Genomic DNA, 22,277 nt, shown 5'->3' with positions numbered 1-22,277 from the left:
TTAAAGGGCACCCAGAAGCATGAATTTCTTTCTAGTATGGCATCGGTAGCCATCTCTTGCCATCATGAGTAGTCAGATTTCTGATCTGAGTTCTTAGAGATCTCTAGCATGGTCCCACAGGATTATGAATCTCCTTTCTGTTTCAGGAGAGGAGTCAGTGGCGGGCAGACTTCAAGTCTTCATGCGAAAGTTCTGCAGCCGCTGCTGGTTGTCCCCAGTCTCCAAAACAATGTGACCCCACCAGTGTGTGCTGGTTTCAGGAGTCCAAAACCACCACTCTACTGTAAGCAATGCATCCAGAGCAGCCAGGATTTCTATGTTCCTGGTTGGCAGTTCATCGATTTCATCCACAACCATCACCTCAGCCCTCTGCCTCTGTCAACGCAAATCCTGCACTACATTCTGGTAAGTGGCCATAATGGCCTGTGCAACTACTGGAAGCATTTGAGGATCCATGCTTGGACTAGCACCGTGCTGGAGAAAATAGTGTGGTCTCCCATTTGTTTTCTTACAGTTAGTGGTTGCTCTGAATTCTGGGAGAGTGCTTTGCATTCTGGGATAGTGACATCAAACACCCACAAGCAACTATGGCAATGGTTTTCCCCACAACCCAGTGGTATAAGCCCCCAAGAAAGAAACAGCGCTTAGGCACTGGGGGATAGGTACCCACAATGCATTGCTCATGAGTGGAACTTGAATAAGGCAAGGAGATGCAGTAACTCGACATGGAGAAAGGATAAAGGGACTTTCTGAAACATTTTTGGACAATTAACTGTGTTTATAAGATGGATGTTAAATAGTCAAATTTATTAAAATCTGTTTTATTTTGTGGTGTAGATGTAGCCTAAGTCTGATGCTGTTTGGAGCTAAGAGAAACTTCCTCACATCTGGAAGTGCTGGGAATTCAGTTTTCTTCACTCTGACTCACCTTGAGTATCTCATGATTATTCCCCTGCATCACGAGCATCAGAGGCACCAGGGCACAGTAGATTTCATTATGGATAACAGGTCCAGGTTTATATTTGTTCACATGTTTCAGCATTTTGCCAAATGCGGTGATGGCAGAAATGCGCGCTTTTTCTCTCTCCTGTGAAAGACACAAAGACAGGGAAATCTTTGAGGCTGAAAGAATCCTACAAGTATCTGCACATAACGTAAGCAACATCATCAGGACTGTTGATTAGATGTCGAGGGAAGAAAGGTCCAAAGCAGCATCATTTACTCATTAATCATTCCTACCACAGCATATTAATCATCTTATTGTGGTGGACTCAGGCCAATGGCTGTTGGGTAGTTTGGTCTCATTTTCTGAGGTCCTTAACACAGAAATCATGACCACAGTTGGCACTCTTGCAAGGAGTCTATGAGGAAGCACCAAGGAATGAAACACGCTGTGCGGACTGGACTGTCCTCACAGATCTTCCAAATCAGGACTCAGGCACACCAGTAAGATTGCATGGAGCTGCTTGCAGTGCCATTGTTTATGCTACCCCTTTCCCACGGATAGAGGACTTCAGTCTCAGATGTTGTCACCCAGGTACTTAACACTAGTACTTTCAGGCAAATCCCCGGTTTCTTCAATCGCAATTATAAAATGTCTGAAACACAGAAACACCGACTGTAAAAGAGACAGTGTGTGGAAAAAGGGAACTGGATACCCTGCACTGGGCTCTAACTCCTGCGATCCACTACTTGCATACTAGTGAATTTTTCAATGTACAGGTCTGTAGAGCTTTCCTTGGGACCTTATCCTGACCAAAATGAAGTCAAGAAGGAAAATAGCTGTGCATTTTAAACTAGTGCTGCGTTCTGACCAGGCTGAGTAGTTTACCTATGAAACTAAAATATTCCCTCCTGGTGATACACAATGGTGTGTCTAAAGAAGAATGGATGAGGAATGAGGGGGTATCGAGAGATGAAGAGGAGGAGATGGTGATCTCATTCTCTTCTCACTTTCTTCTCCTCTCCTATCTGGTGCAGGAGGGGAGGGGGCAGTGAAAGACCCACAGTTTCTCAGACTGAACCGGGTGGAGAAAATGCCACCAATACAGCTTCATGGACCTCAGAATTTGAGAGGGCGCCAGTAGCTGAATCTCCTCTCCCCATTTCCTCCTAATCCTCACAATGCACTTGCCAGTCTGTGTAGAGAACAGAGAGTAAACTATGGATGAAGAATGCAGTTAAGAGGTGCAAGAGCTGGCTGTAGAGAGGAGTGGGTAGAATGTGCATGTGTGTGTGGTGATGGTGGTGGGGAGACAAGAAAACTGAAGAGGTGTAAGGGAAGAAAAGGGAATGGATTAAGAGAGAAGAATGGAAGTCATTAGCAGAGGAATATGAACAAAGGAAAGAAAAAGTGTGTACAATAAAGGACGATGAGGAAAGAAAAATGAGAAAGGCATGAAGAAAAATATTAAAAAAGAAGATGAGGGAAGAATGGAGAGAACATCCCAATACTAAAAGGGAGGGAGGATAAGAGGATGCAAGGGGAAAAAAAAAAGGATTATTAACCATTATAGAAAAATTTACTTGAAAAAGATACATCAAAATTGCTGCAAAAGAATGGAAAAGAGAGGAACAAAAGCAAACAAGACTCATTACTAACAAAATCTTACATTCAATCCATGACACTTTGCTGTATACAAGAAAGTCGGCTAGATCAGTGATATAATGGTAGAATTCTGGGGGCCTCTAAATACATATTATCTGAGTTGTTGGGCTCTGCGTACGGCTCTGCAAACAGGTATAACTAGAGGCAATGTGATGAATGGACAATGTAGATTGGTTCAACCAGAAACATATCACTGAGGGTCTTTTGGACTCTGGAGGTTGTCCAAGAGAAATGGTGGAAATCTGTTTAATTATTTAAAATTAGACTAGAGAAAGCCCTGAAGAAACAAACCTCCATTTGCTCCCTCAGATATGAAAATGACTTAATACACCTTTTAATGATCTCCCTGTAGGATTCTCAGCATTACTGCACTATCTGCTGTGCCTTTCTTGTCAATTATTGGTATTCTGAAAAATCGTATACAACTCAAAAGGAAGGAATAGCAGAGGCCCACATAGTCAAAGCAAACAAAAAAAAACAAGCACTGGAGGCTCTATCCCTTCAGCCACTCACTTCACTGTATGTTCTGTAACCACCAAGTTCTTTCATATAATAGTGTGTGCACATGCAAAGCCATGCATGGTATTGCCTTACATCAGTAATTAGCTGCCAAAGAGGCCGGACAATTTGGCAAAATGCAACCTTGACCTCTTCCCCCTCCATGTAGTAAATGATATTTCGTATGGCTTTCACAGCCTGTTCCACAATCGTCTCCTCTTTCTCGTTTAGGAACTCCCGGAGGACTAGAAGGTGGCTTCTGAGATGTGATGCCTGCAAAGAAGCAGCAACCTGTTAAAACCTATGAGAACTGGTAGAATAGGAACAGTCAAACTAAAATATTATTAATTTAGTCGTCTTTGTGGGGAGGAATTAATTAAGAATTTGTAAACTATTTCTCTTTTTGGCAGATGCATTTGTTATATTTGCAAGTATCCCTTCAACTTTCTGAAGAAATAATTTTCAGACTGTGAATGGCTTGTCCACAGTTTAAAACTGTCTGCTCCAGTTATCCAGAACTCAGGATTTGTGATTACTCACAAAGTACTGTTTCTGCTCCCTGACTGATGATGGAAGCTATTTAAAAGGAGATCAACACAAGGTGAGTGTCCAGTCCTGAATAACAAACTTCCATTATAAGTTTGTGACTCTAAGGATTTAAGAGTATGTCCATACCAATAGTCATTATATTGTTCATAACTAACCAATTGTCCAACACTACAAATTCCAGTTAACCTGCGTGATGTTGTATATATAAATAACTTAGTAAACATGACTTTTCCTTATCAAGTAACAATGACCAATGACAAAACAATTTATGATACAGTCTTATCCTTATTATATAAGATATCTAATTTGTTTTCTACAACAACGGATGTTTTCCCTTGTTTCAGGACTACTTTGTCACTGGAGCGCATCTAAGGGTCATCCCCCACCTCTCACCAGACACAAACAATTGTATTTCTTCATTGGTTTGGTTTTACTCTGTTGTAGTGACATCAATACAAGTGCCCTAGTTCTCACATAATTGCTCTGAATTTAATTCTGCCTTATCACCATTTCTAGTGTATTTTTTCCATTTTTTTTAATGATGGAAAAATTTATTGCTCACTTTTCCTGGGTGGAGCACTAAATTACTGATTCCTCTGAGCCCCAGCAGCCTCATGATAGGATTTGGCTCTTGGATCCATTTCTTCAGTGGCGCCAAGACATCAAGTTCCAGACTCTGGGCTACAGAGCGGTGCCAGAGAAGCTGTAAGCAACACAGAATGAGACACAGCCAATTAACAGCAGGTTTCCATTTCTATTCACTGAGTACATAGCATCATAACTAGAATTACCCTTTCCTGGGAAATAAACTTTGCTCTGTCAAAAAAGCTCACACCTCCCCCAGATATTTAAGCCAGTCATTTTGAGCTCTGGGTTAAATGGTAGTTCTTAAAATCAAACTAATATTTAGATAGGACAGAAGATCTCCCTTATTGAAATGAAAACAAAAAAGCAGTCAAGTAGCACTTTAAAGACTAACAAAATAATTTATTAGGTGAGCTTTCGTGGGACAGACCCACTTCTTCAGACATAGACTAGCACGGCTCCCTCTATGTTACTTATTGAAATGGTGGTAGTGATGGTTTTCGCTAAATTAGATTAGGGATCATTTAATAGGGATGACCCCCATGAACAGACAAGTGAAATGCGCTGCATAATATCATCCCAGAAAGCTAGAACCACCTCCTTGTTGATCTGCCTCCGTTCCCGTCACAGTTGCTGTTGAAATCTGCTCTTGCGTATGTCCCATTTACTTTTGGAATAGGCCTGGAGCAAGAGGCTCTCGACAATTCCAGCTCTGCAATCAGTTAAAGAAACTTACCTGAGCATAGAAGGCCCTGGACATAATTTTATCGTGTTCATTGTCGCTGTTGAGCAATGGGATAAGCTTCTTAAAAATCCTATGCAGATCAAGAGGCTTGAAATGCTTCACCATGGCACTGCAATAGGACCCAAACACACCAGTGTGTGTTATTAGCAAGTTCCTGGAGCGAGGATCCCAATGGAAGCCAGGCTGATGAATGAGTGGGTTTTGCCTCTTACCTTGTGATCTCCATTATTCCACAATAGTAGTCACTGGGGCTGGAGAGCAGGTCCCAACCTCTGTGTTCCTCCACATCGTTTAACACCTGAAAGTAACCAGCACCTGACAGCAGGGTCTTCACAGCCTCCAGAGCACAGCTACATTCAAAACAGTCCCAGTGTTACTGCATGACGTCAGCACCACTCCTGCTAACTATGCGAGTCTCTAGAAACCCCAAGACACAGAGACAGCACTAGAACATCAGCACCCTATGTAATATTAAAGAGAGTGTGCACAGACCAGAAGTGAGCAAGGGCTGCTGAGTGATTATCCAAGGTAAGTGTGAATATTGAAATTATGGGAAGATTTTTTTCCCCCAAATCACATTCTCTGGTTCTCATTGGAGACTTTAATCATCCAAACATTTGTTGGGAGACCAATGCAGCAGCACACAGATAATCCAGGAAGCTGGGGAATGTGGGGATAACTTCTTGTTCCGAGTGCTGAAGGAACCGACCAGGGGCCATGCACAACTTGACCTGCTGCTCACAAACAGGGAAGAACTAGTAGGAGTGGGTGGAATCCTGGGCTGCTATGACCATGAGATCGTAGATTTCAGGATCTGGACAAAAGGAAAAAGGGTGAGCAGTAACATACAAATCCTTGATTTCAAAAGAGCAGACTTCAACTCCCTGAAAGAACTGATGAGCAGGATCCCTTGGGAAATGAAGATGAAGGGGAAAATAGAACTGGCAGTATTTTAAAGAAGTCTGACCAAAGGCTCAGGAACAAACCATCCCTCTGCATAGTAAGAAATGCAAATATGGTAGGCAACCAGCTTGGCTTAATGAGGAAATCCTTAGTCATCTTAAACTTGAAAAGGATGCATACAATAAATGGAAACATGGACAGTTGACTAAGGAGGAGTAAAAACATACAGCTGGAGAATGCCGGGGAGTAATCAGGAAAACAAAAGCACAGTTTGAACTGCAGTTGGCAAGGGATGTGATGGGTTACAAGAAGGGTTTCTACAGGCACGTTAACAATAAATGGGTTATAAAGGAAGGTGTTGGACCGTTACTGAATGAGACAGGTAACCTAGTGACAGATGATGTTGGAAAAGCTGAAGTACTCAATGCTTTTTTTTGCCTCAGTCTTCATGGACGAAGTCAACTCCCACACCATGGTCCTAGACAATGAGGGAATTGGCAGATTTCATTGCTGAACCTTTGGCCATTATCGTTGAAGACTCTTGGAGATCATGAGAGATCCCGGATAACTGGAAGAAGACAAACGTAGTGCCCATCTTTAAAAAAGGAAAGAAGGACAATCCAGGGAACTATACACCGGTCAGCCTTACCTCAATCCATGGGAAAATAATGGAGGGGATTTTCAAGGAATCCATTTTGGAGCACTTGGAAGAGGGGAAAGTGATCAAAAGTAGCCAACATGGACTCACCAGGGCAAGTCCTGCCTGACCAATATGATTAGCTTCTATGACGAGGTAACAGACTCTATGGACATGGGGAAGTCAGTGGATGTGATATACCTTGACTTCAGCAAAGCTTTTGATACGATCTCCCACAACATTCTTGCCCAAAAGTTAAAGAAATATGGATTGGATCCTTGGACTATAAGATGGATAGAAAGCTGGCTTGACAATTGGGCCCAACGGGTAGTGGTCAATGGCTCACTATCTGGATGGCAGTCGGTTTCAAGCAGAGTGCTGCAAAGCTCAGTTCTGGGTCTGGTGTTGTTCAACATCTTTATTAATGACCTGGCTGAGGGACTGAATTGCACCCTCAGCAAGTTTGCGGATGACACAAAACTAGGGAGAGAGGTAGATACATTGGAGGGTAGAGAGAGAATCCAGAGTGACCTGGATAAATTGGATGATTGGGCCAAAAGAAATCTGATGCGGTTCAATAAGGAGAAGTGTAGAGTCCTGCACCTGGGGTGGAAGAATCCCAAGCATTGTTACAGGCTGGGGACCGACTGGCTAAGCAGCACTACAGTGGAAAGGGACATAGGGGTTATGGTGGATGAAAGGCTGGATATGAGTAAACAGTGTACCCTTGTACCCAAGAAGGCTAACGGCATACTAGGGTGTGTTAGGAGGAGCATTGCAAGCAGATCTAGAGAAGTGGTTGTTCCCCTCTATTCAGCACTGGTGAGGCCACATCTAGAATATTATGTCCAGTTTTCGTCCCCAAGTATAAAAAGGATGTGGATGTGCTGGAGCAGGTACAGCGGAGGGGAACAAAAATGGATGGGGGGGGATGGAGCACAAGACCTATGAGGATAGGCTGAGGGATTTGGGCTTGTTTAGATTACAGAAGAGAAGACTTAGGGGTGATTTAATAGCAGCCTTCAACTTCCTGGAGAAGAGCTCTAAAAAGGTGGGTGAGAAACTGTTCTCAGTGGTGTCAGATGGCAGAACAAGGAAGAATAGTCTGAAGTTGAAGAGGGAGAGGTGCAGGTTGGATATTAGGAAAAACTACTTCACCAGGAGGGTGGTGAAGTATTGGAATGTGTTGCCCAGAGAGATGGTGGATTCTCCATCCCTCGAAGTTTTTAAGTCCCAGCTGGACAAGGTCCTGTCTAGGATGACTTAGTGGGGTTGATCCAGCTTGAAGCAGGGGGCTGGACTAGACGACCTCCTGAGGTCCCTTCCAGCCCTATGATTCTATGAGTACTCTGGGACGGGGGGGGACACTTCTCACTTCTGCTCATATATTGCACTTAGTTTCTGTATGCGTGATATAGAGATCAACTGTTGCGTCCATTCTCTGTAAGTATGGGGGACCTTGTAACTGCATGAAAATGTAACACAGTGGGGTAAAGCACACATGCTGATCAGAATAGAAATACTATAAGAGAGACACCCAAGCCAATAAGAGCTTTGACTTTTCAGCAATTACCTGGAAGGATCAAATGCCTTGGGCCTCTGCTCTCCTCCACACTCTTTCCTGTAGACTACCATGTTTTCTAAAGGATTCTGCTCAATGACCCGCTGCACATGACCAAGCACTGCCAATAAGAGGCAGGGGTAAAGTTCCTGCACTGCATCTTTGCAGTCAGGGACTGAGAGCATCTCACACAGTGCGCATGTTACCTGAAGAGGGTAAAAGAAGATTGATACTTTTCTTTCTTAGAAAGAAATGCAAAGGATATTAAATTGACCCCCCTGCCACCCCAAGATGCCCAGAAACAACATTCATCTAGGTCTCAGGGCTTTAGGAAAAGAAAGGGCGAGTATCAAATGAGGAATTTTTCAGGACATCTCCTCTTCCATATGGCTTAAAAAAAAATCCCTAATGGCTTTGATTTTCCAGTTCTCCCTTTTGCTGTTATAAACCGATAGCCAGTGAAATGCTAGTGTACTCACAGCAACAGGCTGGAGAGATGTCTCATCATCAGAGATACTGCTACTGTCTTTTTGGACTGGTTTTTCCTCCAAGATTGTTATCAGCAGCTGAAGAACATTCAGTGTGGTTTCTCTTCTGGTGCCCAGGAACCTCCATAGCTCAGCTGTGTTGCTACAAAAGTAAAGGCCCAAAATAATACTTTCCACTTCTACAACTTCCATTCAAAGATTGCAGAGGGCTCCAGTGAAACAAGCCTCACAACAGCTATGGGCAGTAGTGTAAGTGACCTTAATTAGCTCCATTTTACTGAGGAAAAATCCAAGTGTGATGGGGCAATTGCCCTGGAAGAGATTAAAACAGCCCTGGGAGAGGGCTAGGCCAGGAGCCAATTGGGAGAAGGCTTAAGGCAACTAGTCAGGGCACTGCTGGGCTGTATAAAATAAGTTCCAGGGCAGAGGGACTTCAGGCTCTCTCCAGCTCTGGAGAGAGAAGACCTCACTGCCTCTATAGAAAGAAGTACCATGGACAGAGCAGTGCTGGGGAAGGTCAGGCGGAGCCAGAGTAGCTTCCACCTGACCAGCTCCCAGACTGAGGCCCTGCTGCAGGAGCCTGAGAGAGTACTAGGGCTGTGGAGGTGGGTGTGGGAAGCAGGAGCAGACAGCATGTCCATCCTCCTTGCCAATGATGAGAGTAGCCAGATCCGACTGCAGTTTCCTAGAGATGAGAAAAATGATGAGATTGGGGTTAGCCTGTTCCCTGAAGGAAAGGATCCCAGAGAAAGGGCATCCCCAAAGGGTGGGATGCCACGGGCTGGCAGGGACATGGGTCCTGGCATGGAGGAGATGGAAAGGGGAGGTAACTGCAGGCGAGACATGCTGGAGAATGGTGCACCAGCACTGGAGAAAAGCTAATTCCCAAATAAGCAGTAGGGGGTGCTGCTGCAATGAGCATAAACCTGTTATGCAAAGTCAGAGAGCTCTAAAGTGACATGATGCATTCCCCATGAATGGACCTTCTGCATGGGTCAGAACTATACTGCTACAAGTTGTCTCCCCATCTAAATATACTGGTGGTATCCTGAGTAGAATCATGTCTACGGGCAAACAGGAGAGAAGTTAGAAACAGTGTGTTGTGGGAAACAAAAGAAACATGGAAGAAAAAATTTCCTAACAATGTTATGGAAGTGATGCTGTTTTCATTTGTCACAACTGTGTGTTCTTAGCTGTGCTTTGTTGTGCTAGTACTTGCCAGTACTGAGAACCAGCACCTCAGCAGCCCCAGCTGCAGGACTGGCTAGGAGCAGGGGGTGGGGAGCCAGCTGAGTATTGGAGCCTTTTTAAAAAAAAAGAAAAAGCACTGATTCTAGACCAGGAAAACATGCTGTCATCATAGTTTCCAGTAAAGCCAGTGATGTTGTTTCTGTACAATTAACAGCCATTATCACACAGTATAGATTATAACACACCCAATAATTAATCACAATTCAAGTGCATAAACTGCTGGCACAAAGAAGGAACATACATTTGGAGATTCAAGGCAGGAAGAGCAATGTCATGCTTTCTAACCTGTCCCATGGGAGAGGGTGGTCCAACAGGATAGACACCACTTTCTTGGTGTTGTTTCCAGCCAAGAAGCACACTGCCCTCAACATTTCCTGCCTTGTAATGGGTTCATGGATGAGACTGAGGCGCTGGTAAATGCCAGTCAGAGTGTCATCTACCTGCAAGAAAACACAGGTAATTTTTTCCCCTATACTTGGATGTATGTGTTTATATGTTTGGGATGGGGGATATTGTTCTGCCCCCCCCCCGGTGATAAAAAACAAAATTTAAATCTCAGTGCCACAGTAATAATCTCTCAGAAACAGGACACATTCCTTCTCCAAAGAAGATATCTTCCTAAATAACAAAACCAACCAATTACTGGAGAACAGGCGATCCCCAGACAAACAGCAGATAGGCAACTATATTGTCAGACAAAATCCCTTTTGGGCAGGCAGAGTTGCAGTTGAAATTTTCTAAGCATACAATTCTCTCTTTTATAACCCTCAAAAATAGCAAACATTTCTGTTACATGAAATTTAAAGTCTTTTTGGAGGAGGTCAATATAACCCCTCTATAACATTCTGCATTTTGTACTGACTCTCATTTCACAGGATGCTTCAGCTCCCCACTGGCTACGGACAGCCTATTCACAACTGAAATTTCATGAACTGGAATGAATTATGATAATATTTAATTTCACCCACACAAACATATGCCTGAGACAATAAGAATCCCATTAGAAGGTTATGTTTCATGAAAAATATCTCTGGAAAGTCATGGAATTGAGTAAGTTAAGGATTCACAAATCACCTTAACTATAACCATATATTTCCAACAGTGAATGACAGTGAAAGTGCTTCTCTTCTCTCCGCTGTGGAGATGTGGTAAGATGCCAGCCTGCTTGATGGATATTTCTGTAGTGTAGACAGATTAAAGTGAGTACCAGCTTTCTTCACTTATTTACTATCTTTACCGTGCTTCCAGGTGTAAGATCTTGCACACGCTCTCTTCCCCCACAAGTACTTCCCTGGCCGAAGAAGTTTATTCACTGTCTTATTGGAGAAATATCAGCTGGAGAATCATTTTGTCTCCTTTCTCCCTACCATGTTATGGGTTTCACACAAGTTTTCCCCAGAATCAGGGGGTGGGAGTTATGTGCCTGCCGCAACATTTGCCAGCATTGCCAGTCCGATGTTACTTATTTCACTGAGTTTACTAGCTCAGTAAAACCTAGCAAGAAGTTTATACATTCCATAATCCTCACATGGCCCTCAAATATTCACAGCTACTCATTCAATAAATAAAACCATACTACTTCCTAACAGTCTGTGCACCAGATTTCACTGAGAACAAATGATTTAAATGGACTCTATGGATCATGTTATTGTCAGATACAACATTTCAAGAAAAGCAATGTTAGAACACTTGCTAACAGCAGAAAACACAATTTTTCAACTCATAAGAAATTTGCAGAGAACTTCAAAACATTCCCAGTTTCAAATTTTCACATTTAACAACTACAGTATTTACCATGTAGCCTCATTAAAAATTGTCCACATCCTCTGTTCTCTTTACTTCTCAACATACAAAACACACTGGCCCAAGAGTAAGCATGAGAAATTTCACGGAGAAAGGAGGTCTCTCCTTCACAAATCTAGAAAGGTTTCAAAGTTGGGGTTCTTATACAAGCTGCTTCATGGCCTTAACGGTAAAGTTGTTATTGTGGCTCTATAATAAGACACTCTAATTTACACTTTTCACTAGAATAAGAGGGAATGGCAGCACTTCAACCAAAACAACACCTGCACTCAGATTATGGCTCCCAAGAAAGAGGAGGCATTTCAGAAAGTTCTGACAAAGTGCATTGGGACTAAGACAATGGATAATTGCAGCACAGGGAACTGGTAGCCACATCTCATGGGTGGAGAAAAGAGAATTCAAACACCTGCCACTCTCAATATCTCCTACCTTCTCCAGATCAGCTCCCCGTTCTTCCAGGATGGCACTGAGCAGTTCCCCAGCTGCCCGAGATATTTTCTCCCTAGGATCTGTCAAACCATCGAGTGCTGTCAGAACCAGGTTTGTTAGTTGAAGTGGAGTAAAATATTCTGCAAAGGCCTAAAACAAACAAAAAAAGAGCCTGTCATGGTGATGCAGTTCCTGCTGTCGCTGGTGCCAGAGTGGCCAACTAAGAGACCAAATCCAATTTTGAAAGGCAGAAGAGGTGGCACACCAGATTTGGGCCCAAGGAAATCACGTGAATTTTGGGGTTACTTGTATGTTTATCCAATATCCCTGAAGGATCATTTTTCATATTTTAGATGCTTTGAATTTTTTTTAATTGAGATTGTCTTAGTATACAGATGTTTCAGAAATAATGTTAAGTTGCTGCTTTAATTTAAAGCTACAAAATTGTTTGTACATTAAGTTCCATGTTTATAAAAAAGTGGGGGGAAAGGTAGAGTTGAGATTTTTACAAAGCCCCTTACCTACATGTCCTAGGTTTCCCAAATACCTCACGGATCCTAATTAGGAATTCCACACAAAGCCTGCCTCTTCCCTGTCTCTACTTGCTCTGCATGGATAAGCCAGACAACTGGCCTGCATATATGTGAGATGTAATCCAGCAGGAAATTCCAGCATACAGACAAGAATGGGGGCAAGAGGAACATAAATTACAACTCCAGCAAGTAGGGCCATACCAATTTCACAGCCATGAAAAATGTATCAGATGATGAAATCTGATCTCCCTCCCTATAAAATATGTTTCGTTTTGGGGTGTGTGTGTGTATGTTTTTACCCTATACTATATAGATTTCATGGGGGAGACCAGCATTTCTCAAATGGAGGGTCCTGACCCAAAAGGAAGTGCAGGGGGGTTGCAAGGTCATTTTAAGGGGGCTGGAGTTGCTGTAATGCCACCCTTCTGCACTGCCTTCGGAGCTGGGTAGCTGGAAAGTGGCGGCTGTTGGCCAGGTCCCCAACAGTGAAAGTGACAGCCCACCTGCAGCAGCACAGAAATAAGGTTGGTAATGCCGTGCCATGCCATGCCATGCCATGCCATCCTTACTTCAGCGCTGCTGCTGGCTTTGGCAACTGTTGCTCCCCAGCTCTGAAGGCAGTGCAGCAAGGGTAGTAGCAATCACCCTACTATCACTTGTTACTCCGTCCAACTCCTTTTTGACTTCTAGAATTACAAGATCTTGACATTTCAGATTTAAATAGGTGAATCATCAAATTTATGATTTTTAACTCCTATGACCATTAAATTGATTACAATGGAAAGTGAATTTGGAAGGTCTCCATCACTAAGGCATTTCCAAATGATTTTCAGCCAAAAAATTTTGGGTTTGGGGTACTTTTGTTTTCTTACAAAAAGTGAAAGTTTTTTGAGGAAACCAGACATACAAAAACAGTTTGTTGAAAAACATAGTTTTTCAGTAAGTTAACAGTATCAGTGGAAAAAATTTGAATAGCCATACTCACACTGTTACTATTACTGAACAGTTCCATAATCAGGTTAATTTTTCATTGCCGGCAACTCAAAAACCACTAGCCATTTTTTCCCAAAAGAAGAGGTTTCCTTGGCTTTTACAGTAAATGCAAAATTAGAACAAATTTTTTCCTAGCCAAAATTGGAGGGAAGTTCAAATAGGACTCTTTTTGATCTGTGGCTGCCCCCTTCACTATGGAACTGTGATCAGTATCTTTATAATACTTACATAGACAAACACCATTCTTTGGTCAGTGCATTAAGTGTAATTACCTTAGCAATTTGTGAGGTGTTGTTGTAGAACACAGAGGGACTATACGTTCCCAGGTTTTTTAGCGTGACTACCTTCTCCATTCCATGTCCCATCTCAAGCTCTGGAACAGATATACATGTTTGTGTAATTTGTCATTTTTCAACTAGGTGACATTTCTTTCTGTTCTTGTTGACGTGTCTGAATGGGGATATGATACTAGCTGAAGACAAGTTTACAGCTGGTTCGAAACTCAGTAGAACAACTGGTGATGGGCGTGACACAAGCCCTACTCTTATATATATGGACATTATTCAGTGCACTCGTATCAGCCTGTGAATCAACATTTAACTGGAAAATTGTCTTCACTCTGAGATATTCCTTCCTTTAAAATAATATTTCCTTTTTGAAACAGAGCTCCCCACCTATCCTTCAGGAAAACAAAACTAATCTTGGTCTCCCCTGGTCCCATCTCCCCAAAATGAGCACTTACTCAAAATAAATTGAGATCTTCAAAATATACTTCCTCCCTTTACGTTCATTTAGCTGTAAAATAGTTAACAATGTTGACCTACAAAATACCATTATTGGCACCTGAGTTAGCACCCATTGACATAAATCAGAAATAAATAGGAGTGAATGGGATGATTTAAAGACCCATGAAAGCAGCTATTCTGGTGAACTATTGAGAGGCTTGTCCATTTTCTCCCACTATCCCACAGCTCCGTCAAGCCTTCCTATGGTGAGCTACCCCTGAGTTAGATGAATACTACGTTAATACTAGATACTTGGTATAAATCCCCTTGCATCCTTTCCCTGTGTACTTTGCTCCTCCCCTTTTATTTCCCTTCCCCTATCCCCCCAGCCACTCAGGGAAACAGGCACTGATTTCCATGACACTCCCCGGCACAACAGCTCGGCTTCTGCCTTGATAAGCTCATCAGGGCAAGAGCCATATCTTTTTCTTAGTCTGCATTTCCTAAAGAGCACTGTGAGCTCAACTGGAAACATATAATAAATAATCAATAATTAACAGCACCTATAGTCAATTCATTAATTACTTTCTTGATGGTGCAGTAGCATGTTATAGAATAATAGGAATGATTACACTAGGACTCCAAAAATATTCTTTTGGCAATAAGAAAAAGGGTAGTTAGGGTTTGCTCCAAGGAGGAACTTTTCAGTTTCCCATGATGTAGAAAAAGGGTTTTAACTTACGCCTTTTTACCAGCTGGATACAATACAAGTTATATACTGCCCGGGCTGCCAAGAAGCAGATGTTGTCCACTGGGTCATGGCACCGAAGGGCAAGCAGCCTAACCAGGCGACCCAGTCTGCTGAATTCAATAGATGTCTAATTAAAAAGAGAAGAACCCAAGTAACAGTAAACAACATATAACAGGGTACATGATCATCAGTTAATATATGGGAATGCCCGTCAGCGCCGACAGCCACCACAGGCCCAGGACAAGGAGGGAGGGGTGAGGGTAAGGGCAGAAGGGGCGGGGCTTACAGCAGTCACCTCTGGGCCCCCTTCACATTCCCTCAGACCTGCATGTGGAGTGGTGGTACAGTGTGCTGTGTTTTTTCAAAGGTGCCTGCTGCTGAAGTAGCAATGGCAGTGGCTGGAACTCCAGGTCTCTTTGAAATGCCAGGCCCAGGGGCAACAGCCCCCTTTGTCCACTCCCATTCTCATTGGCGGGCCTGGACACACCTGGGCTTAGTGCCTACTAACATGCTCGTGGTGGGGCTGGGTAGGCTGGCAATTGAGCACAAATCGTGGAAGATATTATTGTGCTTATAAAAATCTGTGCATCTTTAAACACTGAAATGTTTGTGTCATTTAAATATTTCAACAAAAGCTCCATAATCAAATGGGATATCCAAAAATAAAGTGACAGCATCAACACAAAGGTAAAGGGCCTGATTCTCTGCTTCGAGCACCTTGTGTTTAGTCATTTACACCTGAGCAAACAAAGGTCAAAATGCTCACATTCTGGCTACACACAACTTTACACATAAGGGAACTGCTCTGGTGTTAGCAAGGTGGAAATTTCAGATAAAAGGGGCTAATGTAGACAGATTCTAAGAATGCAGTGAGAACCTTGGAGCTTTCCCATTTTGTTTCTGAAGAGTTGATGGGTAATTTGAAACACCTCACCAATGTGAGGAAGGTGATTTTAGTGTTCTCCCTCTTAACATACATCACATGAACCTGGAATCAGGCCCAGAGGCTGGAGTGAACCTATGATTGGGTGAATTAGGGATGTATTGTTTTTATTGAATAAGAAAAAATTCTGAATAACGTGGATTGCATCTTTTAAGTGTTTCCCTCCTAATTCAATGTGTTCCGTCTACTATAGTCTCAGATTAATATAATGTAGTTGAAAGTAAAGTAGTCAGAAAGTCTAAATATTTGAAGTTGAGTTTCAGCACACAGTCTTCACTAGAATCTGTGTCTGCATTACTCACTACCCACATAATGAAGATACATTGCTGACAAGTGAAAATGTAATATATTCTACACAGATGTCTCAATGACTGGGGCATTCTGGTATCTGCTAAGAGTCTGTGCAGTGTGCACAGGGTCAAATTATAGAAGGAGAGGCCATAGAGCCATTTGGGTAGGCTAGAGAAAATACACAGAATGGGTTTCTATGGTGCATTTTAAAGATGAATGAAGATCTGGGTTCTCAGGTTCACAGTGGAGTGGAAGATCAAGAAGGAGATTTCTTTACTGTATATAGGCAAGAGATGTTGGTGTGTTTCTCCGTGAATGGTTGGGTGATCTAAAAAATGGCCAAGCTGATATGAGCTCAGCTGCAGTGGGTTTATGAATGACAACTGTCCATCTTGAAAGATGTTGGTGTGAGCGCTAAAGCACCTGCGTTACCATGTATCAGGCAGTAGTAGCATCACGAGTAGCTAAAAAATCCAATTCTCAAGCAACAGTTCTTGCCACTGATAATGCAGGTTAAAGCACGGGTCAGAAGAGAAAGCCAGCACATTACTAGTCTGTTGCTTGCTGCATCCTCCCAGCTGATGACATTAATGTTGAAAGTTTTGTAGTCCCTTTTGCAAATGTTTCTGAAACTGAGCATAAGCTGGCCTTGAGGGTCTTTGAGCAGCCGCAAGTTCTCCATACGTGGAATCCTTTGGAATACATCCACCGTGCATATGGTGCAGGTGACCAAACTAGTAGATATCTGTGTTTGGGAATAGTGATTAGACTTCATCTTTTTTACTCAAGTATTTCATGATCAGGAATTTTGGTCTCCCACTTGATATTTAGAATATGGTAAAGTCAGTGCACATGGAAGGCCCGTCTGCTGTGGGCAGTCCAGGTCTTGTCACCCTACACCAGCATGCTAAAAATGTACATTTGGAAAACCCATACCTTGGTGTTCAGTGCCAGTGTCCCTGCGTGCACTGGGTTAGTAGACTGAATGTGGCAGATTCCTTTCAGATGTCAGTATGACATCATTGGAAAATAGGTTATCTAATACAATTGATTCTACATAGCAGAGCTTATGCACAACTTCTAGTTTTGATGTAGTCAACACACCTTGTGCCAAAATCATTGCCTTCTTTGGACTGTTTCTTAGTCCAAATTCCTCAAAAGCCAGCATAAAGTTTTTGCAAAGTTATTGGAGCTCCTCTTCACTGTGTGTAACAAGGACTGCATCATCAGTGAAAAGAAGTTACCTAAGTTACTTAAGAAGTCACCTAAGTTTTCCTCTTTGATATGCAAGGTTGAGGAGTTTTCCATCTGATCTGGTACTGAGACATACATCTTTGGGGTTAGATGAGAAAGCATGACAAAGCAGCAGAGGGAAGAATATAACAAAAAGAGTATTGGTCAAAATAACCCAGTTTAACCTCCCAATGGATTTCAAAACCATCACTGGACTTAGTCTTCATGCCATCATGGAAGTCCTGACAAAAGATTCAGGAGGAGTGGGGGGGCAGGAACCAATATCTCTAGCAGCTGGAAGAGGCCCTTTCTGCTGACTAGAGCCGTGTCTACATGCGCACGCTACTTCGAAGTAGCGGCACTAACTTAGAAATAGTGCCCGTCACAGCTACACGTGTCGGGCGCTATTTCGAAGTTAACATCGACGTTAGGCGGCGAGACATCGAAGCCGCTAACCCCATGAGGGGATGGGAATAGTGCCCTACTTCGATGTTCAACGTCGAAGTAGGGACCGTGTAGTCGTTGTGCGTCCCACAACATCGAAATTGCGGGGTCCGCCATGGTGGCCATCAGCTGAGGGGTTGAGAGACGCTCTCTCTCCAGCCCCTGAGGGGCTCTATGGTCATCATGTGCAGGAGCCCTTAGCCCAGGGCTTCTGGATGCTGCTGCCGCAGCTGGGGATCCATGATGCATGCACAGGGTCTTCAACCAGTTGTTGGCTCTGTGGATCTTGTGTTGTTTAGTGCAACTGTGTCTGGGAGGGGCCCTTTAAGGGAGCAGCTTGCTGTTGAGTCCGCCCTGTGACCCTGTCTGCAGCTGTGCCTGGCACCCTTATTTCGATGTGTGCTACTTTGGCGTGTAGACGTTCCCTTGCAGCGCCTATTTCGATGTGGTGCTGCGCAACGTCGAAGTTGAACATCGACGTTGCCAGCCCTGGAGGATGTGTAGACGTTATTCATCGAAATAGGCTATTTCGATGTCGCTACATCGAAATAAGCTACTTCGAAGTAGGCTTCACATGTAGACGTAGCCTAGGACAAAAGCCTTTGTAAGATCTAGGAAGCCAATGTAGAGGTATTTCTTGCTCTTGACATTTTTACTGCAACTGCCTTAGTAAGGTGTTCATGTCAATAGTTGTTCTACCAGCAGGGAAGCCATATTGACACTCTGGGTATACATGACTAGGTATAATTGACTTCAAAGCTAATGCTTACTACATGTGGACTCAAACAAAAAAAACACCACCAGGAAAACATTGGCAAAACTCATATTCAAACTTTGCAGCTCTGTCTTTAGTATATACAAAATGGGAGATGAGGTTTTGTGTTTAATACTGGAAATATAGAGGTGATATATTTTGGGATAGAGTGAAGTGTGTTGTGAAGTGGGAGAGGGTTGTGTCTAGATGGAGATGGGTATTGATACTGGGCTATATTTAAAGAACAGAAGCTTGTTGTTTCATTTACATTTCACATAGCTATGATGTCATATTTTACTAAACGAAACTTACGTACAATGTTACCTTTATACGGAAGGGTATTTTGTCTAGATATTTAGAAGCATTTGAAACCTGTGGTATACTTAAAAATACCAATGTACTCTGGGGCAGGATTATATAAGGCAACAACCAGTTCTCTGGGTGATTAAATTCCATAATAAACAGGGTGCTACAACTGCCATAAATATTAGTGCAAGACAAAACACAACCTAAATACAACAGGAAATAGTTTTTTTTTTCTGGCCCTGAGAAGTTTTGAAAGACCAGCGCTGTTTGCACTGACACTTTGGGGACTGGACCGAAGTGAGTAACTTCTCGAGGGAGACATTTGAGCAGACACAGTACTAGAAAGGATTTCACGGTAATTTGTCATAAAGATAAGATCTGTTGGCGCTTGACTCCACTGAAATCACTGGCATAGCTCCTACTGACTTCAATGAAGGCAGTATCAGGTCGTACATTTGGTTTGTTTGCTCTGCGAGCAGTAGGCTGCTTATTTTGGCAAGTGTATGTGCTGACAAACTCTTCTTTAGATAGTGGGGTCAGTGGAGGTGAAGGGTTACTCACATCAAAGTTGGGAAGCTTGGCCACACATCTTAGGATCCGGGCACTGCACCACATTGCTCGTTCCCGCTCATGATCCTTTCTGGAGATTAGCCAGGGCTCCAGGTACTGTAGGGGAAACAAAGGAGATCACTGCTCCCCTGCAAAAATAAACTCCTAAAAGATAGTGGCCCAGGTCTATAATTGGGTAAACTGGGGTAATACCACAGATTTCAGGGAAACTACTGTGATTTACACCAGCTGAGACTATATTGGCTCCTTTTTCTGATGTTAGGTAAGCTACAAAATGTAGATTTCTCCTCTCTAGGTAAATAAAGTTTTCTGCCTTGCTAACCTATAGTCTCAAATATGAGAAGCATATGGGAGACCAACTCTGCTAGGGCTAATTAAGGAATAAGCATAATAGCCTAGAATTTTAAAGGTATTTGGAGAATGCTGCACTCAGCATTACAATGCCTAATTGATACAAGAGTATATGTATCAAAAGGGCTTTTGGCACATAGGAGCTGAAATTTTCATTGGGCTCCTAAGTACCAAAATTAAGTCTGAAAATAAGATTCCTACCTACAGTTAAAATTTGGACCTATAAGTTTCTCCCCAGGGCCCCAACTCTTGGAGTCATCTCTTGAGAGTAGAAACTCAGCTTTCATACTTGAGAAGAAAAGTTTGAAAACATGACCTGAGCATAGAGGTGTAGCAATCCCCACTTGAGTTTGCTAAGAGCCTGAAACCACAGCTCTCATCCTGTCAAAACAGCCCCAGTGAAGGAATATATGTATCACAGAATCATATGGCTGGAAAGGACCTCAGGAGGTCATCTAGTCCAGCCCCCTGCTTCAAGCTGGATCAACCCCCACTAAGTCATCCCAGCCAAGTCTTTGTCAAGCAGGGACTTAAAAACCTCGAGGGAAGGAGAATCCACCACCTCTTCAGACAACACATTCCAATGCTTCACCACTCTCCTGGTGAAGTAGTTTTTCCTAATATCCAACCTACATCTCTCCCTCTTCAACTTCAGACCATTACTCCTTGTTCTGCTATCTGACACCACTGAGAACAGTTTCTCACCCTCCTCTTTAGAGCTCCCCTTCAGGAAGTTGAAGGCTGCTATTAAATCACCCCTAAGTCTTCTCTTCTGTAAACTAAACAAGCCCAAATCCCTCAGCCTATCATCACAGGTCTTCTGATCCAGCCCCTTAATCATTTTTGTTGCCCTCCACTGAACCTGCTCCAGCAAATCCACATCCTTTTTATTTTGCACGGCAAAATAAAGAAGAGTGGACCCTGACCAGCCACCCAAGAAGATATGCTCTGACTGCCAGGCTAAGTATTGGGAAGGTCCTTTGCTCCTACTCTCCTTTTGCTGGGATGGAGAGATTTCCCCTGCTCTTCTCAAGGGTAGTGGGGCCCTGATGCTGATCCCAAGGTGTGTGGAGGTCCCATATCACTGTCCCTGCCTCTCTGGGAGAAAAGACAGAGCTCACTGCCACTCCCTTTGATGGGGCAAGTAGGGGCAAGATGTTGGAGCACACGGCTGTTAAGAAGTCCCCATGTTGTAGTGTGCCTCCAGCTCCAGAATGTCTTGATTCAGCCCTGCACTCAGAAAGGACAGTAGAGCTATGACTGTTCAATCTCTCTGCTATGACTCCCTTCTCTCTTGCATGCCCCATTGTTGTTTACCTCCAAAATCTTCTGCACTTCCACGGGACATTCAAATACCAAACCCTCAAGCATTCCTCGCAAGGCATCTATAGTTTCCTTGTAGAGAGACTAGAACACAAGGCAGTACAATCTAGTCAGTGTCTTGCAACCTGACATTCTACAGGCAACATGAGGTATAGGAATATTTCTTTACAGAGACAGGAGGAGTCCCTTAGCTTCTCTGTGCCTCAATTCCCTATGCCCATTTTACAGATAACAGCATTTCTCCATCTTACAGGGGTGTTGTGAGGATAACTACATTAAAAACCATGTGGTGCTCAGACACCTGCTAATGGAAGCCATATAATATACAAGAATAATTTCTCTCTTTCTGATATATGAACTCACTATTCTGTTCTGGGGATTTTCCTTGAACTCCTGCTAAGAACAAGATATCTAATGAGTTTGCCATTTTTGGCAGAGATTCTGATACAAACACAGATCAACAGCAATAAAATTGCTATATACACGCTGGCCTGTGAACACTGTTCAAAACCCAAGCCAAAAAGTGAGAAAAAGAACTCACCATTTAAATATCAAATTATGTCTTTGGGATATTATATTTCCCATACTGCTTCCCAAGCTAAGAAAACATGATCTATAGTTACAGTATTAGAACAGTTCTCTGTTCAGGAGTCAACACCCTGGTAAAACTGCAGCTGTGATATTTCATTATTTCCCTTCTGCCCCATTAGTGGTTAAGTAATTTGAGACTAAGCAGAAAAGACGTAACCTTAGTACATAGCCCTAGGTATGCATACGTTGGTGAAGATAGATAACGAATGACAGGGATTACAATTACTAAAAGGCTTCATCTCTTTTTAATTAGACATCAATTAAATTCTTCAGACTGGATTAGTCAGTTAGACTGCTGGCTCTTCATTGTCTTGATCTAGTGGACACCATCTGCTTCTTAGCACCCAGGCTTGTATTCAACGTGTAATATGTCCAGCTGGTCAGAAAGCGTAAGTGGCACTCAACATTCTTT

At 42.9% G+C, this 22,277-nt stretch overlaps 1 protein-coding gene across 1 annotated transcript in view; it reads right to left on the bottom strand.

Annotated features, from left to right (window-relative positions):
* LOC142010136 (maestro heat-like repeat family member 5) overlaps nt 1-22,277 on the bottom strand; it is a 78,649-nt gene that overhangs the window by 8,813 nt on the left and 47,559 nt on the right. Inside the window, exons 19-31 of the mRNA XM_074988399.1 lie at nt 21,269-21,358; nt 19,592-19,696; nt 15,051-15,186; nt 13,856-13,956; nt 12,058-12,207; nt 10,111-10,265; nt 8,566-8,716; nt 8,099-8,292; nt 5,198-5,335; nt 4,977-5,094; nt 4,218-4,358; nt 3,203-3,379; nt 929-1,087 (exon numbers count right to left, since the gene is read on the bottom strand). Of these exons, the coding sequence (XP_074844500.1) occupies nt 929-1,087; nt 3,203-3,379; nt 4,218-4,358; nt 4,977-5,094; nt 5,198-5,335; nt 8,099-8,292; nt 8,566-8,716; nt 10,111-10,265; nt 12,058-12,207; nt 13,856-13,956; nt 15,051-15,186; nt 19,592-19,696; nt 21,269-21,358 (1,815 nt within the window). The remainder of the gene's footprint in view (nt 1-928; nt 1,088-3,202; nt 3,380-4,217; nt 4,359-4,976; nt 5,095-5,197; nt 5,336-8,098; nt 8,293-8,565; nt 8,717-10,110; nt 10,266-12,057; nt 12,208-13,855; nt 13,957-15,050; nt 15,187-19,591; nt 19,697-21,268; nt 21,359-22,277) is intronic.

This window comes from Carettochelys insculpta, chromosome 3 (assembly GCF_033958435.1).
Source record: "Carettochelys insculpta isolate YL-2023 chromosome 3, ASM3395843v1, whole genome shotgun sequence".
Lineage (NCBI taxonomy): Eukaryota > Metazoa > Chordata > Testudines > Carettochelyidae > Carettochelys > Carettochelys insculpta.
The sequence above is the reverse complement of the archived record's forward strand: the minus strand, read 5'-3'. Positions and strand labels throughout refer to the sequence as shown.